The sequence below is a fragment of the Clytia hemisphaerica genome, unplaced genomic scaffold (genome assembly GCF_902728285.1).
Source record: "Clytia hemisphaerica strain Z4C2 unplaced genomic scaffold, Clytia hemisphaerica genome assembly, whole genome shotgun sequence".
Classification (NCBI taxonomy): Eukaryota; Metazoa; Cnidaria; class Hydrozoa; order Leptothecata; family Clytiidae; genus Clytia; species Clytia hemisphaerica.
This window is the reverse complement of record NW_027104101.1, coordinates 45,804-55,922: the sequence shown is the minus strand read 5'-3', so window position 1 is coordinate 55,922 and position 10,119 is coordinate 45,804. Positions and strand designations below refer to the sequence as shown.

Below are 10,119 nucleotides of genomic sequence, written 5' to 3'. Positions count from 1 at the left end.
GATCTGGAAGTATCTTTTGTGCTTATAAAAAGCGTCTCCCTTGGATCCCGGGCTTTTATTTTGTTTTTATGTAATGTAGTGAAACCGGGGGTTTGACATAGTGAAACCGGGGGTTTGACGTTACTCTATAAAGTTTCCTCGCGTAAGATCTTTGAGGAAAAAGAACAAAATAATGGAAATTTGTTGATTGTTTTATGGTTCAACAATTTATATCCAAATATACTTTTGTAAAAAATATGTTGTGAATGTATATTTGTTAAATTGAAAAGTATTTGTTCATAATAACCCCCTAATATGGCGCGCGGAAGCGCCAATAAATACTATCTTGTTTAAAACGAAACTATGTCATTTAAACCGATACTATCGCATTTAAAAAGAAACTATGTTTCATTCAGCGGATACTATCTCACTTAAAAAGAAACTATCTCATTTAAAAAGAAACTATCTCGTTTAAAAAGAAACTATCTCGTTTAAAAAGAAACTATCTCGTTTAAAACGAAACTTTGTTTCATTCAGGGGATACTATCTCATTTAAAACGAAACTATCTCATTTAAAACGAAACTATCTCATTTAAAACGAAACTATCTCATTTAAAACGAAACTATCACATTTAAAACGAAACTATCTCATTTAAAAAGAAACTATTATATTTATTTAACTGAAACTATCTCAGTTCGTCGGAAACTTACGTCCAGAAAAGACGAGTTACAGTAAACGAGTTATAAATACGGTTTCATAAAAAAGACGAGTAAGGAAAAGTTGTAACTCGGGCTTGTAAGAAAAAAGGCTTGCTTTTCTCTGAAGTAGCCAAAAAGTCAAAATTTTAATAAGTCATTCATTCACGTGGATCGCGTTTTACTGTCTGGTCCGTATTTTACCTAAATTGGTTACTGAAGAATCACCTGTCCGCCCGAGGTGGGGTGTGAATGTACATAGGCAAAATGGGTGCTGGGAATGTGCTCGAGCCCCCGGGGGAGGGGGTACTTAGGGAAATGGAGGGTACGGTATGTGCCGCCCTTAAGGGTATCATTTTTGGAATTCCAAAGTCCCGCTAAGGGTCGGAAAATCAGAAAATCTAATTTCAGTTCCACTAGGCCCACTAAGGGTCGGGAAAAAAGGAAAATTTCTACTTTTTACTCCCTGAAAGATCGAAATTTGATCAAAATTGGTCAAATTTGTCCTGCAAAGGGTCGTAAAATTCCCAAAATTTTCCTTTGTTTCTCTTTTTTCCTTTTTTAGCCCCGGTAAGGGTCCAAAGTTTGAAAGTCAGGCGGCACCCCCCCCGTCAGCTCGCAACCCTAATAACCCCGGGCTCGATCCCCCTCCTCGCCAAGATGCACGAAGGGTCCAGCCCTATTTTGAAAAAGGCTTGTTTGTTGAAAAGGAGGAATAGACACTTGGAAGAAATGGCCTGTTTGTCTAGTTCTTAAAAAAGCACGCTTTTTTCTTCTAAACTCGAGTTACAACTCTTCCTTACTCGGCTTTTTGATGAAACAGTATTTATAACTCGTTTACTGTAACTCGTCCTTTCTGGACGTAATTTTCCGATGAACTCGTTTAAAAATGATAGTTTCTTTTTAAACGAGATAGTTTCGTTTTAAATGAGATAGTTTCGTTTTAAACAAGATAGTTTCTCCTGAAACGAACTTAGTTTCTTTTTAAGTCTTTTCTATACTCATGAGAATCTGAAATGTAGTCGTTTCTTCATTGGGCAATGGAACGAGTGATTAGACTCTGGCTAGACTAGACAAAACAAACTCCTGTCCTCTGTCTGCCTTGTTTTCTTCTGGAGTGTCTGAATTCAATTTGCTTTCAATGGTATTTGTTGTGACTCTTTGGTAAATATGACATTTTTTATTCATTGCAGGACACGCGCATCAATAACATCAACAATGTGCCAAAGTCAATAATGTCTGTTGAGGAGTTCAAATCTTCATCCGTTCGGTCGTTTTCAAGAAATAAGGTGCACCCGCAAAGTCCTTATGACCCCAAAACTATGAAAACTTACTCTGCTCAGTCCCATGATAACAACAGGAAGTCAGGAGGAACAAAGAGTGCAAGTCTCAAAGTAGATAGGACATAGGACAGGACATTTATTGATTCAGAAGATAATGATTCTGACGTTGATATTGATGTAAGAAAATCATCAGTTGCTAATGATGAGCCCAGTCCTTCAAAATCATCACATAAAAAACAAAAACATACTGCTTCAAAATCACCATGTACAACAAACAGCAATCAGACTCAACCGAAATCAACATTTCACAGTCAAGCAAAAGAGACTCTTGCTGCTGCCCAAAATCAATCAAAATCACCGTTCTCAAAATTGCCATTTAACAACAGCCAAAATGAAGACAATTCTGCTGCTGCAAAATCACTGTGTCACGACAGTCAATTGAAATCACCAGTAAACAGTAACACGAATTCACCATTGACACCATTACGCAAGAAACATGCTACTAACAGATCATCAACTCCAATCCATCCAATCAATATGATGTCAGTTCAAACCTCATCACCAAACCAACATCAAAAAGAGCTTAATGAAACTAAAGCAGGTATGTAGGACACACATCTTGGGCAGACGTTATTAATCGAACCGTCATTTTTAATCGAACTTTATTGAACTTTGTTGGCCTTATTGTATTATTGTCAAACTTAATAGAATTAACTCGCAATTTTAGCCACTTTTGAAAAGTTTGATTAATGAATTTAAAATCGAACTTTTGTTGTTATAAGTTCGACAAAGTTTGATTAGTTCGGTAATCTAACTGTTCGATTAATTACATCTGGTCTTCGGGGTCACTAGGGCAAAATGGTTCACAAGGATGTTCAGCTTAAGGTATCATACTGTATGGGGTCCTAATTCCGTCAGTACAGGTTTTAATCTGTCAGTTCATTTAGTGAGCAATAAAAAAACTGACCAACCAGCATAACAGTGCTAGTTCTATTAATTAATCGTCAGCCGTGCAAAATTACTCGAATCTGATTGGTTTAGAGGAGTGCGATTAATCGTTAATTGCACTATTACCACTTTTTGCACTCTTCGGCGGGGGGACACTTTTGTACCCTTATCCAACAAATTTACTGACTCAGAATTTGGCAATTTTCATGAGTCGGTCGGGTGATGCGAAGTGAAGATATTTGAGCTTCTCTAACCTTTGCACGGTCAAATTTATTTTGATTTTTATTCTTATGAACTGCCCCTTGTTTGGAAGTACTAATGCCAAATTCTGATATAAAATTTGAAAGTTTTTTGTCTAAGATCCCTTGATCTGGTAGACTTGGAAATTTATTTCTTATTTATTTGATTCTAGAAATTTCCGGTCTCAAACAGACCTGCTCTCAACTACAGCAGCAAGTAAATGACTTGAAACAATCATTTTCAAAAAGAGGAAGAAAAAAGATAACTGCTTCTATTAAAGCCAAGCTCAGTATGTATATTGCATATAGTTTACCATTATAAATTCATCAAGAAGTGTTTTTATAAAATAATTACAGTCTCAACATGTTATTAACTCTGATTCCCTTGGTTTAGAAAACTTTTTGAAATTTGGATATTTAAAATTTTTATCTAGAGACGTGCTCGCAAAAGTGTGCAAGATTCGATTGATGAAGATGGTTATCAGTGGGACCTATTCAATGGAAAAGAGTGAGTTTGAATTTTTGTGTTTTGCCTTTTTACAGCAAAAGCTGAAACTCTGCTTATTTGGCATTGTGCTCTGATTTAATTCAAACAATAAAGGTCTCCATAGTTTTTTTTTACTTCAAAGTTTTTTCAGCCCTTCTGTAACAAGTTCTCCTTTCTATCTAAAGGGTCTTGGCTACCTTATAGGGGAAGAAATTTTGCGGTGTTCACGGTTTATCCTTCTTCCCACCTAAGCAGCTTGTGACTAACCCTAAATGTTGAAAGGTTCAAATGTTATGTATGAAGTCAATCAATGTTTGAACAGATTTGAATTTAAAATGTATCTTGTCTTTTAGCCCATTTTCTGGTGAAAATCGTATACTTTCCGACAATGCAGTTGAACGAGTTCTTGGCTTATACCCTGATATGGACAAAGAAGAAATCAAAAGTATGTTGATTTTCTATTTTGCTGATATTTTACCATGGCTTGTGGTTCTAACAACTTTTTCAACTTCTAAAAAATTGCAAAACAGGTTACCTTAAAGGAAGAAATTTTGACAATAAGAAATTTTGACAATAAGAAAATTTGGCGGATTTGGCTGGTGTTTTTGCTATTTTTTCGCTGTTTTGACGCCATCTTAAGGTTAATTTTTTTAAGCGACTGCCAAATTAAATTCCTGCCAAATTTAGTTTTTTCGTCCATCCGCCAAATTAAATTCCCTCTGAAAAAACCTTTAGGCCATCTGCCAAATTAAATAAAGGCTAATATTGAAATTTGAAAATTAATGTTTCAATGTAATCTGTAGCGGAGACAAAAAAGGCTGTAACTTTTGATATAATTCGAATTAACTACCTTAAAGGAAGAAATTTTGGCGGGAATTTAATTTGGCGGATAGCCGAAAAAGTTTTTTAGATGGAATTTAATTTGGCGGATGGACGAAAAAACTAAATTTGGCGGGAATTTAATTTGGCGTTTGCTGAAAATTTTATCCTTAAAATGGCGTAAAAACACCTTAAAAGAGATCATATTTTCAAAAAGTTTAATTTTGCGGGAATTTAATTTGGCGGATGGCGGAAAAAATAAATTTTGGCGGGAACTTAATTTGGCGGGAACTTAATTTGGCGGGAACTTAATTTGGCGGATTCTGGCCAAATCCGCCAAAATTTCTTCCTTTAAGGTAACAGTTTCGTGCTTTTTGAAAAAACAATAAGGAGTCGGATAAGAAAAAATTAAATCAACATAAAAGGGCTTGCGGAACGAGCGTTCTGTTTTCGCAAAGCGAAGAAATTTCAAAATGTATAAGAAATCAACGACTCCATTATTAATAGAGAATTTAAAAAACAAACTAATAAGAACTTTACAATTCACCAAGAATTTATTGCCAGTTAGTCATAACAATAATGTCAAAGAAGAGGATGTTGGAAAAATTAAAAGACAGATAAAAAGTCACTTGTATATACTTTAATCGTAGAAATTTTAGCGAGACTTATTTTAGCGTATATTAACGAGTCAGGAAAATTTTGATTTTTTTTGGATTTATTTTAGCGAATCACGATTTCAAAAAAATTCGTGTGGATAAATTTTAGCGAATACTCGTATTACATTATTGATTGCTTTCGTCTTCTAGCATTTCTTTGCACTGAAACCCTTGCTATTGATAAAAATGTATCAAGGCAATATAACCTGAAATTTCGCGCGGATAAATTTTAGCGATCTGGTGATTCGGCGTGTTTTAGCGAGATTTATTTTAGCGAAAATAGGGAAAACTCGCCAAAACGCTAAAATTAGTCTCGCTAAAATTTCTACGATTAAAGTACTCGATTTTGTAATACTTTTGTAGCAGTTTCAAAAAATCTTCCTGGAAAAAGTATAAAGATATCTGCTCAATACAACTTTTCGCATGGACTTAATAACATAAACATAAGGGGTTACAGTGGTATTTAAAAGGGTAACACAGAGTATTTCATACAGGCCTTTTAAACTTAAAATAATTTAATGAGTTTTAAAAGATCCTTCTAGAATTTTTCAACAAACATATCCTGTGAAAAAAAGACTCTATTTCAATCATGAAGTAATAAAAACAATAACACATTGATATGTAGTTTTAGTAATAATGTAGTCTTTCTCGTCATTGTTTTGATTCTGTAGTTTTAAAATATTACAGTAAATTTGACATTGTAATATGGACTTTTTGATAGTTTAGGATGTCATAACTAAAAGTGGTAAATAATAAAATCCATTTTTACAAAAATATCACTAATATAATTCACTACCTTAAGGGAAGAAATTTTCGCGGAATTTAATTTCGCGAATCAGAGTTTCAAAATGGCAAATTTCGCGGAATTTAATTTCGCGAATGAGCCGATTTCAAAAGTTTCACGGAATTTAATTTCGCGATTAAGAAGAAGTTATCAACTTAAATTAACTTTTAACCATCACGGAGTTATTTATATTTGTTTATATTTGATAAGAAATACACGTTATAATGCTTAAAAATCAATTGTGTCCATATTTTTTGGTAATACCACCAGGTCAAAAACAACAAAATAAAAGAAGAAGAAAAAAAATCGAATTTCGCAGAATTTAATTTCGCGATTTAACAATTTTGGTGTGTTTCGCGGAATTTAATTTCGCGAATTACACCCAAATTCGCGAAATTAAATTCCGCGAAAATTTCTTCCGCGAAAATTTCTTCTCGCGAAAATTTCTTCCCTTAATACTAGTTTTCATACATTCATGCAATCAAAAAAGCAAATCATGCAATGACTTCAAACCCCTTGAAACATTCCAATATTATAAGGCAGCGATCACGAACTTCTTCGGATGCATTTCATTTTGCCAGTATACATGTCCAAGAATTTTGAGGAAAATGCTGTGAAAGAGCTTACTTTATTTGGAAATTATTTAAAGTGTTTTAGACTGAATAATGACCACCAGCAGCAGTGAATTTGAAATGTTCTACTACTACTGACTTAAAAAGATTAAAAATAAAATGGAAGTGTATTTTCTGATTGCTGCCTTAACATGTAAAAGTTAATGTCATTAAGCATCACATGTCACACACAAAACATCCCATGTACCACCAAAACATTCACAATTTGTCCCCCTTCTTGTGTTGCATTATAATACGTAGCTACATAATATTAATATTGAATCTAATCTTGATGGGAATCTGGTAATGTTTGCGTTTGCTTGATCTCAAACTACAACAAAGTCTTTCTTATGAAAAGCGATGTGTATTACAGTAGAATTCCCTCGAGGAGTTCCTAAGAGATATTATTTGTAATACACTCGAAACAATATCTCACAATGCATCGCTTTTTTAGAAAAGTAAAAACTCTGATAAGGTCCATTAAAAAATAACGTATCTGTTCTTCGCAGCATACCTCCTCAACAAATGTTACTGACCACAATCACCCAATATTCGATAGCGTATTATGATCTTTTTCGTAGTAAAAGCGTTTACTCAAATACGTTGAACCGTGTATTGACAACATGACAAAAAAATCATTGTTCGGCTGAATGTAAAGTTTAACCATGACATGACATTTCCAATAAAATTATAAAGTCTAAATGTTAAATTATTTCGAAATCCAAATGTTGCTTTAAATCTGACTTGACTGTTGCAGATATTTGGTTTTGATCTCAAGCCATAAAAATAGTTTTCAATGAGATCAATTGATGCAATAGGATTGGTTACTCCGATCAATTGTCACAAAAATGTGCCATGCAGTATGGATGCCACAAGGTAAACAACCATCTGTCAGACCATTTATCGAAAATTTCAGTTGACAACAAAAAAAACAGCCACACACATTATTGTCACATTAGCAAAGCAAGTGGATGGTAGGACAGCTCTCCTCTCCCAGAGGAAGTGGTAAAAAACCTCAAGAATGATACTCGAGTAAAATTTACAATAAGTGTGAACAGCAGCAACGCTATTTTACAAGCAAATGATGCCTTCCAGCTTAAAAAATCAGCAGGATCATTCGTGATCATTCATGCCTTGACAAAAATCGCCATCTTTGTTTTGCAAGTGTGCAAAAGTGAAAGTAGCAGCAACGACACAAAAACAAACATCTCGCACTTGATTGGATAGTCAAACTCGATATAATTTAAAAAAAACTTTTATTTTATAAAAAAAAGAAAAGTCTACTTTGCTCGGGGTTTTTTCGTGAGCCAAATCGGTAGCATTTCTCGAACATATACAAATTTACGTCCCGCGTACGCAGATCTTGCCAAAGGATGCGGAACGCGCGTTTGAGCGCGCTGCGCGCGCTCAAACGCACGTTCCGCAAAAATAAAAATGAAAAATGAAGAAGAAAGAAATAAACTTCCTGTGGAATTTTCATATTAGGAAATCTTCAATCTTAGAGGAAAAATTGTTCAAAAATTATTTATTCAGTCAAAAAATACAGCTTAAAACTTCTGTCTGGTTGACTATAAAATGGGCTCTTTTTTGTTGTTTTTTGGTAATTTTTAAAGTCGATCAGTGATTAACTTTAAGCTATTAGCACTTGTTCTTCACGAAGTTGATTTTTTTCTTCTTCAATTTTCATCTTCATTATCCAAAGTTTTTTTAATTTTTTCTGTTTGGTAATATTCCACTCTTAAATATCTTTTCAACAAGCGCAAAACCACTATTTAATTCAAATTCTATCAAAAGTTACAGTCTTTTTCGTCTCCGCTGCAGATTACATTTGGACATACTTTAGGTGCAGTGCTTACAAGAGAGTGGCGCTCAATAATAAAATATTATATCTCATTTCAGAGTCACTTTCTCCTGAGTTGCCTTGTCATTCTTTTTGATACAGCTTGCAAAAAGAAATCAAGTATTTTTTCAACTGCCTCTGAAAAATGACTAGGTACAGTATAGTACAAATGGAAAAGGGTTTTGTTTAACATCTGTCCAGATTTTTAAATCATGGTTGCTGACAACATGTTTATCTTTGGTACTTTAGACGAAGTCCGTATCCATTTTCGTTCTCGAAAAGACAACCAAAGAAAAATGGAAAGAAATCCAAATTATAAGGCTGACGCTGCCAAAAACAGCAGAAAAGACACGGTAAGCAAGAAGCTTTCAAGCCTTTTGTCTAAAAATAGCTTAAATTTAAGGAAAATGATTGTTTTTAAGACAAGGTTGTCATAATAGTGCTCAAGCAGCCAGTAGTGAAAATAGTCCAGTACAACTTTTGAGATGGTACCATAGCAAAGGGCACTTTAGTCACTTGCTTGCCGGTAAATTGCATGAATTTGAAACAGCAAACCTTTCTCATCTTCAATCTGCTTCAATTAAGAAAAGTCTTTTTTATATACTTTCTGATGATTGCATTGTAGCATAAAACTTTCAGTAATGTATTTTACAAGATGACTTTTGAAATATAACTTTATACTGCTTTCTGCTGCTTTATATATAATATTTTATGCTTTCAGAAACTGACCAATCGCATCAAGGCTTTAAAGAAATTGAATGTCGACAAGGAGGCAAAGAAGGCAATTTCTGCCATCTTGATTCGCCCAATTATGTCTTCTGATGAGGAAGAAATTGATGGTCAGACTAAGACATTTATTGTACGTAAACCTAGATGGAGGACTGATGGCATCACAAGTTGTTTTAAAACTCTTGACGGTACTTACCAGAACAATCAATCTAAACATTCCCTCTTCCGTCTTATGAAGAGAATAGATGGTCCCCCCTCTGAAAGAGAAGAGCCAGAATGGTCTGAGCGCATGAGGACAGCTATACAATTCTTTGACTGATACACAAATTTTCTATAAGTAGATTCATGTAAAAAAGTAATGGATAAACCTAAATTTTTTTCTAAATGAGGATGAGGTAATATTTGTATATTTATATACACGTGTCAGAGCTTGACTCTAAGTTTTTGAATCTGCTAATAATGGACCATTGCAATGTCTTCCACGGACTCGCCAGCTTATTGGCTGCAATGATGTATTGACTGATTTTATGTCACATACAACCAATCAGCTGTCTTGTCCGTGATATCAGAAGACATTACAATGGTCTGCAATGGTGCATATCATGAGTTTAAACCTTGATGTGGGGGATGTTTTCCTTTTTAAACTTGTCTCGGTAGCTATGTTGTTTTACAAGGTTATACACTGTTTGAAAGATAATTTTTAGGAAAAAAATGAAGATTTTTCTACTTGGTCAAAAATATCAATTTGATGCTTTAAAGATATTTGAACTCAGATTTTTCATATACTGCCTCCCATCTCCTTCAAAAGGGGTCCTGATTTTGCCCCATTATTTAGGTATGGAAGTTTGGCAGAGTTTGGGAAAATGAAAATCTTTAAATTCTATCAGCGAAATAAAAAATAATTACAAATATTGATTAGGGGAACTTGACTAGTCTGTTTATAAAGCAATGAAATCAACAAACCTTAATCGAACCAAACCATTTTTTTTTTAATGAAACCTCATTTTTCAAGCTTTCTAAATCTTGAAACTTGATCTTGATTTAAGGC

The 10,119-nt window shown here is 34.1% G+C and overlaps 1 protein-coding gene across 1 annotated transcript; it reads left to right on the top strand.

The window, feature by feature from the left end:
• The first annotated feature begins 3,583 nt into the window (after window positions 1-3,583).
• On the top strand, window positions 3,584-9,840 carry LOC136812896 (uncharacterized). Its single transcript, XM_067069421.1, has 4 exons — window positions 3,584-3,653; window positions 3,986-4,077; window positions 8,592-8,695; window positions 9,064-9,840. Exons 2-4 carry the CDS (start codon window positions 4,056-4,058, stop codon window positions 9,388-9,390), a joined length of 453 nt encoding a protein of 150 aa, XP_066925522.1. The 5' UTR covers window positions 3,584-3,653; window positions 3,986-4,055; the 3' UTR covers window positions 9,391-9,840.
• Window positions 9,841-10,119: the final 279 nt, after the last annotated feature.